Source organism: Empidonax traillii, unplaced genomic scaffold, assembly GCF_003031625.1.
Source record: "Empidonax traillii isolate 1590-97213 ecotype Southwest subspecies unplaced genomic scaffold, ASM303162v1 scaffold19:size3308961, whole genome shotgun sequence".
NCBI classification, from domain to species: Eukaryota; Metazoa; Chordata; class Aves; order Passeriformes; family Tyrannidae; genus Empidonax; species Empidonax traillii.
Genome location: NW_020955212.1, coordinates 461,746 through 480,871, shown reverse-complemented (window position 1 = coordinate 480,871; position 19,126 = coordinate 461,746). Strand labels below are relative to the sequence as shown.

The window sequence follows — 19,126 nt, the reverse complement described above, 5'->3', positions numbered from 1 at the left end:
TCACTCAGATGGTTTGCAGAGAGGACAGCCAGGCCTGATTCAGTATGAGCTCTGCACCTCCACCCACCTTCTTCCCATCAAGAGCTGAGCAGATCCCCAGATGAAAAGACCTCCCTCATCTCCTGAAAACAGAGAGAGAGAAAGAGAGAGCAAGCCCTACTGTGGAAGTAGAGAGCACAACCATGAAACTGCCTGACTGTGGCTGATGCAGGAGCACCTCCTGGTGTTTCAAAGCCAGAGAACAGGGAGATTTAATGGAAGATACAGAAGTAAACATATATATATACAGGCACACTTGTTTAGAGGGAGAGAAGTTAAGGACAGCATATTGGCTTTGATCTCAGTGAGGCATGTATTTATTACTGAGTTCTGCATAATTTTGTCTCATAGAACAAAGATCAGCATTCTGTGAAGCCTGTTTTATCTTGTACTGTCATCTGTTCTCTTATATTCACTGACCTTCTTGCCTGTAATAAATCTATTAAATCTCCTTTCTTCAATCTCATAAAATAACAGATTTTTCAATTTACAAAAAAAACCATTTTGAGGTACAGCATGTCAACAGGGGAAAAAGATACCTTTGAGGCAATAAAACAGGGAAGTTTAACAATGTGGATGTTTGTAGGGGAACAGGGGATTAGAAAAAGAGGTTGGCAACACAGAGGAGTTTACTCATGAAAATAAATGGAGATTATCAAGAAAGTATAGAGTACATACCAGAAGCTGTTTTACACATTCTCATGGGCAACAAGAAGTGAATGCTTTACTGGTGTTTTGTTATTATTGCTGGTACACTGGGGATTGACAGAGAATGTTTTAAGAGCTAAGCAGTGTGGATGACCAGTTGTCAGGGCAAAACTGCTGAGTCCGTGGTTACCCCTTACATGCCTCCAAACTATGTGATTAGAAAGACATGGGTTTTAGAGGAATCTCATTTTGAAAACATACTCACTGTGTGCTGGACATGAACACATACCAAAAGAAATATCCATTAAATATTACGTTCATGGGTGTGTGTAGACATGTGTGCATGTGTAGATATGTTTAACTATTTGTCTTGTTTTGGACTAAACAGATAAGGTATAGATTTTTGATGTTGCTCTGAGGCTTGAATTTCAGATATTTTAGCCATAAAAACTCATTCAATGTGACCTTTTACTTTTAAATATTCTCATGCTGCTTTCCAGCAGATCATGCCCTCTAGGGGACAGTTTGTACCACAGGTGAAAATTCTGAAACATAATGATGGTCACTGAGGTGAAATTATTTCTAGATGTATTTGGTTAAAGAAGTGAACACATATTGCTTTCACGAGAGAGGGAAAACTCAGAAATCTCATCTGGAATAATGGTCTGTAGAAACTAGCCCAGACTAGCAAACCAGAATTGAAAACAACCTTGTGATTGCTAAGTGTTTCAGAGGAAATGAGTGAAGAAGGAAAAAAATTAGGTAGGGTGCTGTTTTCCAGCTAAAATTGCGTGCCTCTGACTTCCTTGCAGAAGTACAACAATGAATAATAATGTGTCTAGGAGCACAGAATAAAAAGCAACACGAGAAATGAATAATCAAGAAGAAAAAAGCAGTGTGGTTTAGCTGTTTAATAAGGTCAGGGTGACTGGGGAGAGGGAAGGAATTAACCCCATCACAGTATTTGCTGTTATTATAAGGAGCTATACAAGCAATTCCATAACTGATGTAGCCCTCACTTTACAGCAGCTGTTTTTCACAGTGGTTATATAACATTGCATGTAGGCAGTGGTGCCTCTTTCTCTCATGCTTCTTTGGCCTGCTGTTCTACATTTGTATGTATCACCTGGTCTTGTGACAGACCACAGTCAGCCATCAAGCTTCCTATTCCAGTTGGAATATGTGTTGCACGTTCTCAGTGCAACAGAAACATTTTCAAGATTAGACCTTTTGATGACATTTGACAGCTGGAGAACAGTGATGGTTTGCAGTTTGGGTATGTGCAGACGTCCAGTAATGTAGTTCTTAGTATTTTCAAGTTCACATGGCCCCACTGAAACCTGTGGGAGGATGGTATTTTATGTTTATTGAAAACCTATCTCACTGATTCTGACTTCTGGTTTTAAATCTGCCATATTTAATTTTGTTCCACTGCCATAATTCTGGCAAAAAAAAAAACCCAAAGATCACAGTGTATGTTTGTTGTTTCCTGTTTCTTATATGTTCTTTTTTCAGATTGCAACATAGACCTTTCTATAGCAGTTGACACTTCCAGGCGCATGCAACCAGCACCCACAGTGCTTCTGAAACAGAGATTGCAAGCATTCCTCCCTAGACTTTTACTCCAGATGAAATCATTACCAAATACCAGCTGTAATGCTCCAGTCAACATTAGATTCAAGTTCCAAGTATTGGCACAGAACAAACAATTCATCTTTGACTCTGGTTTTGAAGACTATAATGAAGAGATCATCCAGAAGTTCTTAGATGCACAGGCCACTGTGGACACCTACCTGAATACAGACTTCTTGCAGGCACTTGAGGAGAAGTTCTTTAATGTGACCTCTGCTGAAGTTAAGGTAACTTGATGGTATGAACGTATATCTTGGAAAGAAGTTACACAGCTTGATGTTTACAGATTCTGATGCTGAGTACTCCAGGGAAGCAAAAATGTAGTTCAGGAATATGTGAATTTAATAAACAGAATCAGAAAATGGTAGAGATTAAAAGGAACTTCTGGAAGTCACCTTGTCCAACTTCCCGTCTCAAGGACAGACTGCCCAGGACCATGTCCAGATGGCTTTTGTGTATCTCCAAGAATGGAAACTCCTCAGCCTCTCCAGGCAACCTGTGCCAGTGCTCAGTCACTCATGGAATAAAAAGCCTTTCCTTATTTTTATATAGAACCTCCTGGTTTTTTATTGACCTGATATAAATACATATTTCAATTCCAACTCCCCAGGCACTCTTGCAGCGAGATGGCACCCAGAACATTTGTCTTCGTACATATGATCATGGCTATTCATACAGATAACCTTCTTATATCTACCATGAAATGCTTGTACTTCGAGTAGTGGAAAGTTGTTCTCTTTTAGGAATACCTGATCCTGATACTGTATCTCCGTCCAGAACAGCAACAGCTCTAAGCAGAAATCATGGAAAAAGGTCATCCAAGAAATTTGTTTACAGAGGTTTATTCATGTCATTAACTTATCAAATAATTTCCAGTAACAAAGCTGAGTTCTCTTTAAGGGTAACTGATGATAAGGAAAATCTGCACAGATGTAGTTTATTCATCCATCTTGAAGTGAAGTATAAAGCTTCATTTAATCTCTTCTGAAATGAATGGGGAGTCTTTCAACTTGGGCTCAAGAAATTTAGCCCTCACTGGAGTGTTTCAGGGTCAATGTCCTGACAATTTATTCTTAATAAGGCACTGGCGCAGTAAAGCACTGAGCATGTCCTGAGTAGCTGTTGAATATCATTACTTACTAAGTGATGCAGTAGGACCTTCCTACTGAAGAAGGACCAATTACTCCTTGCCAAATACATAAGGGGTTTCCTCTTTCAGCCTTATTTTAACTTTTATAAAATGTTGATTTTAATATCGTGGAAGGAGGAAGCCAAATTACAGATCCCCCTGCTTTCAGATGAAAGTTGGTGTTCTATTTTTTATAGCATTTGCATAGGTGTGGCTTATCAAATTAGGTTGTCATTTGCTGCATCTTTAATAGCTTTTTTTTTTCCAAAGATCTCTTAAAAAATGTCTGAACAGGGTAGATGACCACGTAAGGTTTTGCTTCTTATGAGCCTCAGAAGGAGAGCTTGTTTGACATATCGGCAAAAAGCAGTGCTTTTTTCCTCTGAATTGCCAGTTCTGAAGGTTAGAGTCAAACAAGCTTCTTTCTGCTTATGCATTATTACTAGAAATAAATATGTTGCGTATTTCAGCACTTTACCAATGGATTAATATTCCTTTCTGATACTGTTTATGTGCAAGTTGAAAATACAAGACTTTTAAAATCCAAATGAAATCACAATTTAATTGCCCTAGCAAATAACATGCTTGTTCTGTAATGATTATTGATTATAAACCTCATCAGGGACAGGGATTCTCTGATGTTTGCATTTCTTCTTTATTATTTGTTTGTTTTGCAGCAAAAGAGTTGGATCTGATTCCAGCATTTTTTGACAAAACATGACTCATATGTGTTCTAACAAGTGCTTTATATAAAGATAAGCTTTGTAAACGTAGTTGTTTACATATATTTACATATAATGACCTCACTGACACCCCGTATTCCCTACTCCCCAAGTTTTAAAAATGAAAAGATTATAGAAAAAAAAAAAAAATCATCAGGCCCTACAGGCCTACAGTGTCATTCCTGACAGTCTGTGATGTGTTTAATCCTCCATGGTCCAGCTCTCCACTGTATCACAATTTGCTTGAGCAAATAGAGAGTCACTACCAGTGCCTCCATATGGGATGTTTGGGAACAGCACCAAAACCAGTGAGCTCTGCCTGTTCTTAAATTCTTGTCTCCTTGCTGCTTTAGCACAGCAGTGGAATGTTTGGTGTGGTGGTCAGTTCCTTTGCCCCTGTCACCTGTGGAAAAATTTACCTTAACAGGAGTAACAGGGTTTGCATTGGTCAAAGATGTGTCTTGTGCAGGGAATGTAAAATATGAAGAATAGGAGGGAAGAAGCTCTAGCTGTGCTTGTACAGAGTGTAGGAGGACTTTAAGTTATTACCACTGGGGACAGGAGACAGTTCAGCTCTGCAGCTTTTTTCTGGGAAAACTTATCAGCTGGATGAGTGGGTCCTGAGAAGACTTCTGCTTATTAGAAGAGGGAAGGTGGGGAAAAATAGGAAGAGACTGGTAGCTCAGAGGGAAACTGTAGAAAACTGTACTGTCCTCCACTCTGGAAGAGGCTTAACTATAGGTCTTTGGCCTGAAAAGGTAGAAATGTAGCCAATACAAATGATTAGAATCCATAGGTGCGCTAAACCTTATGTCTTAACAAGATAAAATATGGCAGAGAGTGGAGCAGGGTAATGTAATGGATAAGTTGCAGCAGCATTGGCCTTCCACCTCGCATGCTAAGAAGATGACAGACATAATATAATTAATAGCCATGCTATGAACTGCTCACCAAGACAAATCCCTCACATTCAAGTGCTGTCAGGGAAAACAGGCTTTTGTGTTCTGTTTTCCTTGCTCCTCAGCACCTTTTTCCCACACACATTTCAGATCTACCACAGTGAAGTGCAATTTGACCACCTTGTAGCCAGTTTTCAATGCAAACTGTACTTTTTACGATGACTGAACTTTCAGTCCCTGCACAATTGACTTGGCATTACTCCCTTTCCTGACAGGTTCTGTTAGTATTTTCAGATGGGTTGGATGATTCACTGGAAGATCTCAGGAAAGCATCTGACTCGCTTCGCTTTAAAGGTATTACAGTATGATGTTGGTTCTCCAGCCTCCTTCTAGCCAAAGCCCAACGTATTGCTCACCCACTGCAAATTTTCCATGTAGTGTTGCCTCTCCATGCTCATGTGGCATTCCTCAGGAGTCCCTGGGAGACTGTTTGCTTCTCCATGTGAACCAACATACGTAATTTGTCGCTGTTTGGCAGATGATACCAGAAAAACACACCTGGGTGTGCAGAGGTTCCAGTTTCTGGAATCCAGCTTCAACAGCTGATGCGACTCAGGACAGCCCCCTCTCACTGATGAGTACAGCACCAGAGGTTAGGCATAACTCAGCCTTCTGCAGTGCAAAACACTAATGTTGGGGCACTGAGTAGCAATCTGGTCCAACGACTGAGAAGTTAACTGGAAAATTACTGGTCTGGATTTTTCTTTTACACATTGTTCTCAATAGCTTGATTTCTTTTAACATACTGTGTTGAAGCTGTGAAGTGCAAGCCTTTTAGAGAATTGCTGGTACTTAAAAATATATTGTTGGTTAAATAGTGTATTTCAGGCATTCACTAATTAAAATCTGCGCTTATGTTGAAGGTCTTGATGCACTCCTATTAGTTGGCCTGGACAATACACAGAACTTGACTGAATTTTGGGAAATAGAGTTTGGCAGAGGGTTTGGATACAACGAACCTCTGAGTGTTGGGTTTGCAGAGATTGCAAGCATCTTGCAGAGAAACCTTGTAAGTCCTTCTGTGATAAAAAAAGAATGGAGAGAAAAATCAGTCTTTGCTTTATGATTAATATACATAAATGAAATGTTTCTTGTCTTTTTTCAGGATACTGTTGCAGAAAGGAAATGCTGTAAGGTTATTTGTAAATGCCTTGGAGAAAATGGTGATCGTGGTGTCCGAGGAAGTCCAGGAAGTAAGGTAGAAGGTCTAATATGGACATTACAGAACTGCTTTATTCTTCAAAGTACTTCTGGGTTTTGCAGTATTTCAGAGCGTGCATGCACGTGCCCATGACCTTAACTCGTAGGACAGCGTGCTTGGAGAACAGTGCTACTTATCTTTTAAATTCTCATTTTTCAGGGAAGTACAGGTTACAGAGGATCTCCTGGCCATCCTGGTGAGGAAGGTGGGGTTGTAAGTAAACATATTTCTTTGCTATGATGCTGTCGGTTGGTGCCTGAGTCTGTCTGCACTTACTCACTGAGTATTCACCAGTGCTAATCTAAAATGTGTTTAAGCCAAAAGTAAGTTGGTTATTCAGGTAAAAAAAGAACAACCCACCAAAAGACCTACCTTCAAGTACAAATATTTCAGTTGGAGGTTGGTATCGCAGTCTGAAACGTGGCATGATAGTGAGAGCAGAGAACCAGGTGCAACTCAAATTAGTAATTGACTGCTCTTTTATGGTCAGGATGAAAATCTCCAGGTCACTTACACTTACACTTAGTGCAATGAATGGTGATAGAATTCTGTCTTGCTTTAGTCTTCTGTGATGAATTCACAAGTAACTGTGGGGAGTGGAAGAATGCAATCTTACAAGGAGTGCAGAGAGATGCTAGAAGAACTCCAGTGGGCCTCTCAGGAAGACATTCATCTCGAAGTGCTCTGACAGCCGAGGTCAAGGAAGAGTCTGCCATCCAGTGATAATAAACAGACCCACCACCACTCCTTCCTGACCTTCCCCCTCTCCCTATGTGGCCAGACATATCCCTATAAGCCAATCTCTTCAAACCCCCTTATCAGAAATCCTTGGGATTCGAGGTTTTGTGGCACAAACCCACCCTCTACCAGAACCTTCTATAGCCCCCCTATAAAAGCACCCTCGTAATAAAGGAATTCGCCATTTTGCGAGTCATATAACGTTGTGTGTATGTCTCTTGTCCCTATGCAAGATGAGCCCTGGGTCTCTTGCGTGGACGCAGTCCCCCCCACGCAAGAAGTAACCATCATTGTTGGGATAAGACTGAACATTTTGTTTTCTTTTTTAGGGGGAGAGAGGCCCAGCTGGTTTCACTGGGACTCAAGGAGACAGGGGTTGTCCAGGTGCTAGAGGCCATAAGGCAAGTATATAACTTTGGAATATTTCCTAATTTTGTGTCCTGCAAACCTGTTTTCTGTACTGGGCACAAATCAGGGGACTGTCTTACTGAAGCATGGGTAGAAAACAAGACCCAGCTATAAGACTGGGAGACAGTGTTTGCTGTCTCATTTTGAGAGGTATTTGAAGTAACTGAAGCCTGGTCAAACAGCTAAGGATTTTGCTGTCTAAGAAACTTGACAGTGACTTTTTCACCACCAGCTCTAGGCTGGCCTTAGTTAAAGCTATAAAGCTTTATGGAAAAAAAATGAAAATTAGGGCTGTACTGTCTCCCCACCGGAAAGGGGTAAATTCCATAAGCGGCAGTAGAGGGTTTTAGAGCAGAAACTTAACCAATACCGAGCCCAGAATGCCCCTGCACAGCAACCTATGGTGCCCTGCTTTTCAAGCTCAATAAAGTACTTTTACCAAATTTCATCTGTGTTTATTTTAATTTCAGGGGACCAGAGGCTACAGAGGAAATCAGGTATGTGTGCTCATGTGTGATCAATTGTCTTTGAGAACAGTGTTCTGCTTCCTTTAAAGTTCATGTTACCTTGTAAGAAAATACCAGCAAAGGAGGAAAACAATGTAAGAGCTTCAGACCATTTAATGTACTTTTGCTATGGTTGTCTAAGAGTGAATTTAAGATACATATCACATTATTCATAGTAAGCAGTCATAATTTTACTTTTATATGGTTGCAGTCATAGTTGATTTATTCTAACTAACAGGGCTTTATTTACTGACTAATTTGATAACCTGTTAAGGTGGTAATTCTGGTCAGCTGAATCTCATATTCTAATTGTTGAGGAAGCAGAGTAGAGGGGAGAAAAAGATTGTGAATAATATTTATTGTGGGTTTGGACAGCATTTTCACTATATCATTCTTGATACTATTGACATTATTCAATATCCAAACTTCTCTTCATGCTGTTCTTGTCACCCACAATTAGTGCAAGTCTGTTTGTTTAACCATTTAAACATACCTGTTCATCAAACAGATATTGTCACCAGTTCGTTAATAAAATGTGAAGCCTGGAAGACAATGATCTATAATGGCAATATTGGTTCCTAAGCTACAGTAATTGAAATGGCATTAACTTGAATTGAATGCTTTTATACAAAACCACTTTCTAAAAAAGACTTGGGAACCTCAAAGACTCAGGTGATACTTGCCTCCGTAACTGAGCAGCAGTGAGAAAGTTGAGTGTGTTTCTGATACCTCAGCTCTATTTAAAGTACTGCTCCATACTAACTTTTTAATCTTCTCCCGTGTTTCTCTTTCCTTTTCCATTTTCTACTCTGTTCTCTGAAGTAATTTATCCTTCTTTAAATATCTGAAACATCTGAGTGTAGAAGAGGGAGAGTGCTTACTGATGATTTTGATTTGTCCAAGTTGAATAGCGGAGTAGAAATTACCAGGTGCACAAACTCTACTGAAATCCAATGAATATGTGACTATCTTCATTATGTTGTGTCATTATATCCACTGATTTTATTATAACTAAAAATATGAAACTTTCAACACATGAAAAATGTGATTCAATTCTGCCAACTAAGTAAGGTTGAGGCAGTTTATTGAAGTTTGCAAGGCATTTTAGTATAGCTATTTGGAGAAAAAAAGGCAATACTGACTATTTAATACTATGAAGTTTAGCTCAGGTTTTCTGAGGTAGGACATGATTGACAGAAAAATAACACTTGAATAAAAGTCATGATTGCTTATTTAGTGCTTATAATTTTTCTGGAATACTTACTCAGAAATTCTTGTTCATGACATATTAATCTAATCAAAATGTGCAGCCAGTTATTTTTTCTAGTTGTACATACAGAATTGTTATAAATGAAAGAAATTCTTCCTCATGAACTTTAACTAGGTGGTTTTGCAAAGTCAATTTAGCATCAAAACCTACAAAGCAGTTGTATCTGTGGTCTCTCACAGTGAGACTCCTGATGGTTTTAACTTGTGCCACTTTCAGTGATTGGTTGGATATAATTTCAGCTTTCAGAGTAGTGGTCTCTGCTAATTTAATTTTTTGCTACAAATTAAAATATCAGAGTTAATTCCTTCATTTTTATCCTAGTAAAGAAAGAGGGAAGAAGCTTATTTGGTCAGGTCTGAAACATGGTGAAGTGTGAATAAATGAAATAACATTCTCACATTTATAAGTCTATTTAGATGCCTCACACAAGTTAACATTGCAAATTCCTTAAAGGAGGAATGGGTGTTTTGTGGGAAAATATCTTCCGTAAATGGTTGCAGTATGGCAAATCATTTTTGCTGACAAAGGGAGGAGAAAAGCAATGTGTGTTTGAAAAGGAAGATGACTGCCATTTAGGTAGCAAGCACCACATTGCTGAAAGAATTAGGGATTTTATTTAACAAGTCCCAAAGCCTAAGATCAGGCTTCTGTAATTTTTTTAATCATGGTCATTCTTTCTAGCTTTTCAATACACTGTTCATGGTATAAAGCTATGTAAAAAAGAAAAGCACAATACAAACACATGGTGGTTGACATCAAAATTAAAAAGTTGTCAGCATGATAGGCCAAATACTAGTAGTTATAGTTTGAAATATATCTAGGTAGTGAAGTTGCTGCAGTTGGAAAAAGATTTGAAAAAAAAAAAAAGAAGGAAAAGCAGAATGTAAATCCTGATGAAAATCTATAGTTTTAATAACTGTTGTTCTTATTAACTGTTCTTAACAAATAATTGTTTAAGATGTTTTTAATTTGTTCTTAATTCCAATTTACAATTATTGTTCTTAATTATTCTTGCTAGCCATTGAAAACAACTAACCTTATTCAAGTTTCAAAATGTAGGGTGAATGCTTCTTCCCTTGCTCAGAGACAAGTGGACTGACGCTAAAAGGGAGTTTATTGCTTTTTTCTGCAGGGTGAATATGGTGAGAGTGGATTTGATGGCACTGATGGAGAGCAGGTAATCATTACATGTGCGGTGTTACTAAAGACACCTACCTTAGGGTTCAAAAGTACAGGTTTTATGCCTTGAATAGGCTTTAATCCTGAACAGAAATTCCATTGTTATGTGTTTAGAATTGCATATCTGATTAAGGTTGGATTCTACCAGACTAATCCTGATAACCACATTTATCATTAAGAACAACCATTATTTTTTTCTTCTTTTTCCCCCTTTTATGAGTCTAGGGAGAACAGGGATTTCCTGGACTTTCTGGAGAGAAAGGCAACAGAGGAAAATGGGTGAAGTATCCTTTACAGTAATGTTTAGATTTTATGGAAACATCTTTCCAAAGTGTAATGCTGTCCGTAATGTCTGTGAGTTGTGTTTAATAGCTGCATGGTCTCTAATATGATGTGAGTCCTGCTGTAAATCAGTGTAGCTCCGCTGACTTGAACTGATCTGTGTTCTCTTATCTGGCCTTCTTCTATGACAGATACTATTTATACTTGTACCTGAACTGTTTGTGCTCTTTTTATGAATTTAGGGCAGAAAAGGCCCCAGAGGAGAACCAGGTGAACGAGGAGAATCTGGTCTAAGAGGAGATCATGTAAGTGTATTCCTTTATTTTTGTTATGTTGCACTGATTAGAGCCTGGATTTTGTGATGGAGATGTCTGAAATTTATGTGATTTGAGGAGTTTTTCACACTTCTAGATAAGCAGTACTCTGCAAGAAGCACAGCATATTCCAGGAGTCCTAAACTCTTTAGATGTAGATGGACTGATGTGTTTTGATAAGTTGCTTGGAAGCAGGTGTTTAAGTCTCAGGTCTTCTGTTTGTTGCATTTTTGGGGTTTGTTTGTTTGTTTGTTTTTTACTGTGGACAACATAACTTCTTTTGGAGCTACTCGTCACAGAATCATAGAATGGTTTGAGTTGAAAGGGACCTTAATGATCATCTAGTTCCACACCTCCTGCCATGGGCAGGGACACTTCCCACTAGACCAGATGGTTTAGTGAAAAGCCCAGGTAGATTAGACCTGTCTTCCTTGTGGTTCCCATCTTACAGAGGAATTTGAGATCACTTGAAAACCCTGGGCACTAACTCTTGATTAGCAAATTATACTGATGCAAAGGCAAGTTACTTCTTCATGCTCACATTTTTTCCTTGCATGCTCCAGAGCCCAGTATGAACACACTCCCTGAGGACTGAAATTTCAGTGGAGACACCACGCTTCTCGAATCACAACTTTTGCTTTCCTCACATATAACTCAAAGAGTTTGTTACAAACATTCAGATATATTGTTGACTCCTGACTTCTGATGATTATATTAAGAGGACTAAAATCCAGGTGTCATGGTAATTTGCCTCTTTGAGAGATCAGGATTTCACCTGTGTCTAGCATTAAGCGGCTAAGTGGAACTCCACTGTAGTGTGACACCCATCTAAAACTCACTGACAAGGTATGATCTTAACTCAATTAACCATACCAAAGCAACCAGAACATTTTCAGGGTTTAATTTGTTCCCTGTTAGTAATTTTGCCTTTAATCTCTTTGGAAAAGAACATTGTGGACTTTGCAGAACTTCCTATATAGTATTCTTACAAGCATCTTCATTTAAAATAGCCTTTTTATTTCTAGTTGTCTGCAATGACAAATCTAATTAATATTATTTGCATATCCTACCTCTATAATCAAAGTAATAAAGGTGGGATCACTGATAATGCTGAGTTTTCCATTTAACTTTTCCAGGGAGATCCTGGGGCTAACAATACTGTTAGTGGTCCTAAGGGTGAAAAAGGAAGCCTAGCATCGCAGGTAAGCAAGTAGTTCTATAATTATGAAGAGAGGATTTGCATAATTGCTAAGTCTATTGGCTGTCCAGTGACCAGGCAGCTCTTTTGTTGTTGTTGTTGTTTGGTATTTTTTGTTTGTTTGTTTGCTTTGTATGTTGCCTTTAGTGTTTGTCTGCAGCATAGAAATCTTTGAGAAGTGTGTGATACAGTATAAAAAAAATAATTAAAAAGGTTTACAAAGACTGTGGAAATATTTTTCTAATATAGAGCTAAGGGAAGGTGTGGACTTACTATAAATATATTATTCTACCATAAATTTGCATCAGCCACCCGAGAGGCTTCTAGCAATGGGTTATAAGGATACTGTTAAAAATCATGCTGGTAAAAATGCATTGGGTGTCAACAGTCTATGTGCATTTTGCTATGGAACTGCTGTTTCTCAGGATGGTGGGTAAACACTATTTTGTCCTGTATCAAGAATATAAGAGCTGGGTTATGTGCTTATATATCAATGTCTGCGTTTTTAAGAAGTCTTTGAGCAATACTGCAAGAAAAGAAACATAACGGAAAAGCCCTGCCCATTTCTCTATTGGACTTTGGAAAAAATAAGCAAAGATGGTAAGTAATTGGACAGTAGTGTATAAATCATGGTGGATGAAAACTTAAGAAGGTGAGAACTAGCAACATGTGAGAAAAATCCACTATTTAAGAAGATTAATTCTATTAAGTACGGTTTTATGCACATGCTTAGACGTGTGTCCATATGTCTATGTAGAGTGTGATGGAAGCAGTAGAAAAACTCTGAGGGTTAATTTTTGGAGAATAATTGGGTTTTGATGACTCACTGGAAGCAAATCTCGTCAAGCTTTCTCATCTCAAGAAGTCCAACTGAAAAGCTGGAATCAACAAAAATTATTTTGTTCATTCAAGAAGCCTCAGCTGAGTATCAGCTGTTAGTAACTGATGGATTGGAAATCCAACGCAAGCATGATCTGTCCGGTTTATCATTTTGATTGCAAATTATTTGCAGAAATCAGGGGTCAACATTTAGCGTGACACATCTGATTGTGATGAAAGTACTTAGAAGAAGAAACAAAGAAGTAATGAATAAAGAAGAATGTGCAAGCACAAGAAAGAGTCAAGAGCATTTAAAGAGCTTGGTCATTATTTTGTTTTGCAGGGTGATCCAGGCCCACATGGACTCCAAGGAGAGCAGGGTGATGCTGGCCCTGATGTAAGAATAGTAATCAATATGGGGTGAAGTAACTGTTAAAAAAGATACAGTGGGATTCCTTTGAGAAAACCCCATTTTTCTCTTCTTCCTGTTATCCCACACTTCAAACTCCTGCAAGGAGAGGGAACAAAAATCTTCTAAAACTTTCCTAGTGAAACATACTTGGCTTAAAATTTAGTAGCTTGTGTTCATTGAAATGTTTTGTATTCTTTAAGGTCAGAAATTTGCTGTGCTGCGAATTTTAGGTCTGATTCATGTGTCATAAGTCACAAGCCTTAAACTCAATGCAACCTTTTCTATGAGCCTTAATTGCTTTATAATTTCACTGTAGGTAAATCTTACTCTTCTTCCTCCCCATGACTACAAGTTTTGCATGTCTGTTCAAGCATATATATAAACACACAGGCAGCTGAGCTGCTCTTTTTTGTTCACTGGAGACAGGAAATTATGAAGGTGCCTCTTCTTGTCTGTCAGAATGGTGCTTGATGCCAAAGTCTGGAATGATGATCACTCCTCAGTCAGGCTGCAGAAACGTCCTAAAGGCCTCTGGTGATGGGAGATTGAACAGCAGCACTCACTAGTGCTGAGCAGTGGGCAGCAGGAAGTGGTAAAAACCTCTTAGCTCAGAGGGAGAGAAGAGGGCTTTTGTTCCACTGATTTTAGCCAAGGGGCAGATGAGTGGGAAGATGTTTTCCAGAATTTTGTTGAAATGTCTTCCCTCTGCACTCACTAAGGGTCTAAAGCCTTCTTTTTTTTTTTTTTTTGTAAGGCTTACTAGCGTAATAATATCTGTCCCAAATCCACTATTTTCTCTCTTTTTTTTTTTTTTTTTTTTTTTTTTTTTTTTTTTTTTTTTTTTTTTTTTTTTTTTTTTTTTTTTTTTTTTTTTTTTTTTTTTTTTTTTTTTTTACCTTAAATCTTTCTTTGGAAATAATCTCTGCTTTCTATGAGCTGCCTTTGATTTGACTGTATATATAATGTACTTTATCATAAGCCATTGTTTCACACGTTGCTCAGTGTTCTGGATGTAATCTCTCATGCCACTCCTTCCTAGGGTGCAGCAGGTCGAAGAGGCCCTCCAGGTATAAAGGTGAGTGGCTGCTGCTGCTGCTGCCCATCTCTACACAGCTACATGTCCAGCCTCAGTGTTTGCTCCTCTTAAAGGAAAAGTTTCATTGTGATCTAAGGCACAAGTGCTTAAAAATCAAAAGTCTATTTCAAGACAAGGCAGCCTTTGGATCTCAGGTGGAAGTGCCAGAGGCCATCCTGACTTGAAGGATTTAGAACTGGAAAAGAGTTTTCATCAAAATAAGAGGACAGTTACTTTTATTATTAGGTCAAATGTGGGAATGTAAGTTGAGAAAAGACTCACTAAAGATGACAGGAATGTGTAGTCAGGCTGCAAAGTCTGACAGTTTATTCCTCCTTTGCTGCATGCGCACAGATATTTGCATGATGCACACATGCAGCACAGATAAAATTAAGGCAATGATGCCTTGCTAAAAATAGATGTAACAGTGTTAACTGGAGCTCTGAAAATTGGCTTAAAGCATATAAGGTTTTGGAAATAATTTAGATGGTAGCCCTGGTTTTTCCTAGATCTGTACCCCATAGAGTCTGGATCTCAAGAAACTTTCCTGGGAGGTACTTGGTAAAGACATCACTGCCGTTCTCTTAGGTGATGACTCAGGTAATGTTCTTGGAAAAGAAAACTTGTTTGTCTCTGGGTATAAATTACAAAATACAGTTATCAAAGCACATCTAAAAGCAGCTATATTCAAGAGTGGGTTAGTGCAAGTAAAAATTAAATGCTAAGAATTCTCAAGTATATGTTATATGATAATTCCAGGAAACATTACTTTAGCACAAGTGATTCACATTTGATTCAGTTTCTCTGCAGAGTTTCTGACGCAGATAAGGGAGATGGTATATGCCTTGGTGTAGCATTTCCCTTCTATCTAAGTGCATTTAAACCCAGGGAAACATTGCAATTTCATCTACAACACTGTCAGACCAGCAGGATGGAATAAGTCTCAAAATCCTGCCTTGTGTTGGAGTCTCTAGGGAATGGGCAGAACTGTAGCTTCTGAATAAATGTGCAAACCAGCATTTTGAGTAGAGTTTGTTCTATGCAACTCTGCACTCACAAGCATTGTTAGGGCAAAATTTGGACCAGCTTTACCCCATCTCTTCTTTCCAAGTCATATTCATAGAATACCAGTGCAGTCGTAGGATAGAAGAGGAGGCAGGATGAAGTGCAGACACCCAAGTAGCAAAGACACCCAGTACCTCTTTCAAAGTCCTTGCCAAAGCCCCTTTTCTTTTATCCAGGTTCACAATATGAAGTGTTTGGCCTGTACAAAACATGCTGTTAGAGGACACCCAGCAGAAGTTTGATAAGTTTGCTCAATTTCTCATGTTTTTAATTGTGGATGCACTATGTAAATTGATGTTCTTCCTGTGTTCTTAATTTGGCAAAAGGTTAATGATTTTTCGTGAAACTTCTGCATGGATTGAGAGGGTTGTTTGTTTGTTTGTTTGTTTTTGTTTTGTTTTGTTGTTTTTTTGAAACGGCAACAAGCATTTAAAGTGAAAACCAAGTGTGAAATGTTAATAAATAATAGTGAGAATAACCACAGCGATGCAATATAGAGCATAAATTTCAGCAAAGGAAAAAGACTACTGGGACGACATAGTGACTTTTATGGCAGTAATATTTCTTCAGCAGCACAGTGTTTGATTTGCCTCTGATTTCTGGGCTTCCTATCTCTCTCCTGTTAAGAGTAGCAGTTTTGCTGTACCTTTATTTCTCTCTTCCTGTGTGCTGCAGCCAGGTAACACAGGTTTTTTTACATTTAAAGGGATTCAAATTAATATTTCATTGGGAAATGAGGATCAGAAGTGATAGTCTTGATAGGGTAGTTCCCTATACTACAGTCCAGTCACATTCCAGCTTTTTGCAATACACAGGCATGCCTTGTGCAAAAACCCTTGTCCCCACCTGGTTTCTCAAAGTCATGATTTAGATTTCACCTTGAGAATCCAGAATTTTCACTGTCTGGGGTGTTGCAGGTAGGAATAGACTGGAATATTCTGATACTATCTGCCAGTAGGGAAAAAGCACCAAGCTTTGGCTGCAGGGATCAGAATAACTTGAAAGAATATGAGCATTTTATAGATCCTGTTTCCTATTTCTATCTCAGAAATTATCTATAGGGTTTACAAAGACATTTTAGATTAAAATATTGAAGAATATTCATCAAACCTACCTCTTAATTATTTCAATTCTTGCCTAAACACTCAGAAATCTGTTTCTTAGGTAATCATGAAATTTGTGCACTTATTTCCCCCCATATTTGATTGCTTCTTAACTCTAAAAGTATTTGCTTGCATTTTTCTGTCAGGTACCAGCAATAAAAAATAATCCAAGTAACAGGATTACTGAGGGGAACAGGGCAAAACTGAAATCTGTGAAAATGGAATTGTGCTTTATTGTGGTTGTCCTAAAGCACAAGAATGCTGATGAGGTTAGAAAATAAAATGTTCAACTTATTTAGTAAAATCACAGAGTGCAGAATTTATTGAACCTTTTGAGACAGCTCTCCTCATCTCCATGGCAGCCCCCTCACCCAGTGACGAGGCCACCCTTTTGTAATGTGGTGCGGAACAAGAGAAATGACTGAACCTCACAGCAACAAGGAACTTCCAAACTATTTTCATTTAAATACCTGATGATCAGCTTTGACTTCTGAAAGCATAATAAACCCCCACATTTGTGTGGGTAGGTAGGCATTGAAAGCTAGGCACCAACCCATGTTCAGAACACAGCTTATGTAAATATCCTTCATTGAGGAGGTGTAAAAGGTGAATGGCAGAGAGGATTGCACACTTCTGTCTTCCACATCTCCTGGAGAAACTAGAAGGAACAGTAACCCTGCAATATGACAGTGGCATCCATCCTTATGTTAGAAAACCACAAAGAAGCACAGCTAGCCTTTCTGAGCAGTCAGAAGTAGTCAGGGGGCAGAAGGAACAGAAGGTGTGGTGAAGTGTCAGAGAGGTGTTTGTCGCAGACAAGAAGAACATGCAGTCTGTGTGCTGAAAACAAAGCAAAATATTGAAGATGGAAGGGAGAATAAACTAAAGGAAGGCACAGAAGAGAGGAAAAGTCGGGGGGAAGAAAAAAGAAAAAAGAAAAACCACTTTTCTGGGTTTGATTGAATTAAATTTAAGTAGCTGAAAACTTTCTGATTGTTTTGGATTCCAGTAGAGTATACCTAAGAAATTTGTCCATCTTCATTAGAGGCAAAACAATTTTTGTGGAAATCTTTTTCTATTTGATTTTTTACATCTGGCAATAACATATACGTAGTGATGTTCCATTTTACATTATTGTTACTCTGGCTATAAATTAATTTTGGTCTTTGTTTTTTGCTTTCGGCTTTTTCTTTTCTTTTTCTTTTTTTTCCCTGTTATTATCTTTCATTTCATTCATGTGGTGGAGAATGGAAGTTCAGACTTTTAAATGAAATTTTCCTCAGGAGATTCTTTCCAGAACCATCTGTCTTCCAAGAATCTTCAGAGATGTATTCATGATTTCTTCAGTGAAAGGGGATCTGCAAGGCCTGGAATATCTTGGTGCTAGTTGTCACCATTTTACTCAATCCGGCAGACAGTGAATATTTCTTATGCATGTCAGCTAAACTGACTCATCCTCAGATGGCAGCTTTATACGGACATGGGAGCCGAAAAAGTTTTTTATCCATGATGCAGTATTTGACTTACGTCACTGAATAACCAGAGTGAAAGATGTGGAGTATAAAAACCTCTAATTCTAGTAAGATTATGAAGGCACGATTCCCCCTCAGAGTCATTCTTCATGGGTAAGGGGGAAGAGGACCTGCCTTTGTGGTCCTGGCTTTATGGCTTCTCATGGTTTTTGTAGGGGTCAAGGACAAGGGTAATGCGGGAATATTGCTGAGACCTGGTGTAAAATGTATTCAGGAAAATGCAAAGCAAATAGAACTGACCTCTTGTGCTGCAGCTTTTATAATCATCACACACCCTAAACAACAAGAAAAAAGCTACTCAAGTCTTTTACTTTCTGACTGAGTTTCTTCAACAGGACTCTGAAGCTGCTTGAAAGCCTCTTGGGAGCACTGAAAAAAACATTTTATCATCTATGTACAGATAATGAAATTATTATCTTTTGATGTACAGATGACAGGTGCTAATTTGTTTGGGTTTGTTGTTGATTTCTTGTGTTTTGTTCCGGCAGGGTGAGCAAGGAGATCTGGGGGAAGCAGGTTACCCAGGAGAGACTGGTCTTCCAGGCCCACAGGTAACTAATAAAGCTTCAGTTTTCTTTTTAGCTGTGGAGAAGATGAATTGTCAGTCTTGATCTTTAGTTTTTCTTTTGGAAAGCTTGGATAACTTCAACTTATGAATATTATTAGACTAAAGTTCTTCCTTGGCAAATCTCTTCTGTAACCCTGAGGAATTAAATGTGACAAGTTATGTGGGTGCAACTTCTAGTGAAATTAAAAGAGGAAAATGAATAGCAAAAATAAGAAATTTAGCCAACACATCTACAACTTAAGGGATATTACCAAGCAGATAGCTTCAAAATTAATTAATTAGAAATCTATTGCATTGACAAAACCAATGTGAAAGGCTTTGCATTTT

The 19,126-nt window shown here is 38.4% G+C and overlaps 1 protein-coding gene across 1 annotated transcript in view; it reads left to right on the top strand.

Annotated features, from left to right (window-relative positions):
• The window catches only part of COL6A6 (collagen type VI alpha 6 chain), a 48,007-nt gene that overhangs the window by 11,512 nt on the left and 17,369 nt on the right, over window positions 1-19,126 (top strand). Inside the window, exons 3-16 of the mRNA XM_027897191.1 lie at window positions 2,203-2,546; window positions 5,345-5,423; window positions 5,993-6,138; window positions 6,235-6,327; window positions 6,490-6,543; window positions 7,398-7,469; window positions 7,947-7,973; window positions 10,385-10,429; window positions 10,657-10,710; window positions 10,956-11,018; window positions 12,164-12,229; window positions 13,388-13,441; window positions 14,496-14,531; window positions 18,720-18,782. Of these exons, the coding sequence (XP_027752992.1) occupies window positions 2,203-2,546; window positions 5,345-5,423; window positions 5,993-6,138; window positions 6,235-6,327; window positions 6,490-6,543; window positions 7,398-7,469; window positions 7,947-7,973; window positions 10,385-10,429; window positions 10,657-10,710; window positions 10,956-11,018; window positions 12,164-12,229; window positions 13,388-13,441; window positions 14,496-14,531; window positions 18,720-18,782 (1,196 nt within the window). The remainder of the gene's footprint in view (window positions 1-2,202; window positions 2,547-5,344; window positions 5,424-5,992; window positions 6,139-6,234; window positions 6,328-6,489; window positions 6,544-7,397; window positions 7,470-7,946; window positions 7,974-10,384; window positions 10,430-10,656; window positions 10,711-10,955; window positions 11,019-12,163; window positions 12,230-13,387; window positions 13,442-14,495; window positions 14,532-18,719; window positions 18,783-19,126) is intronic.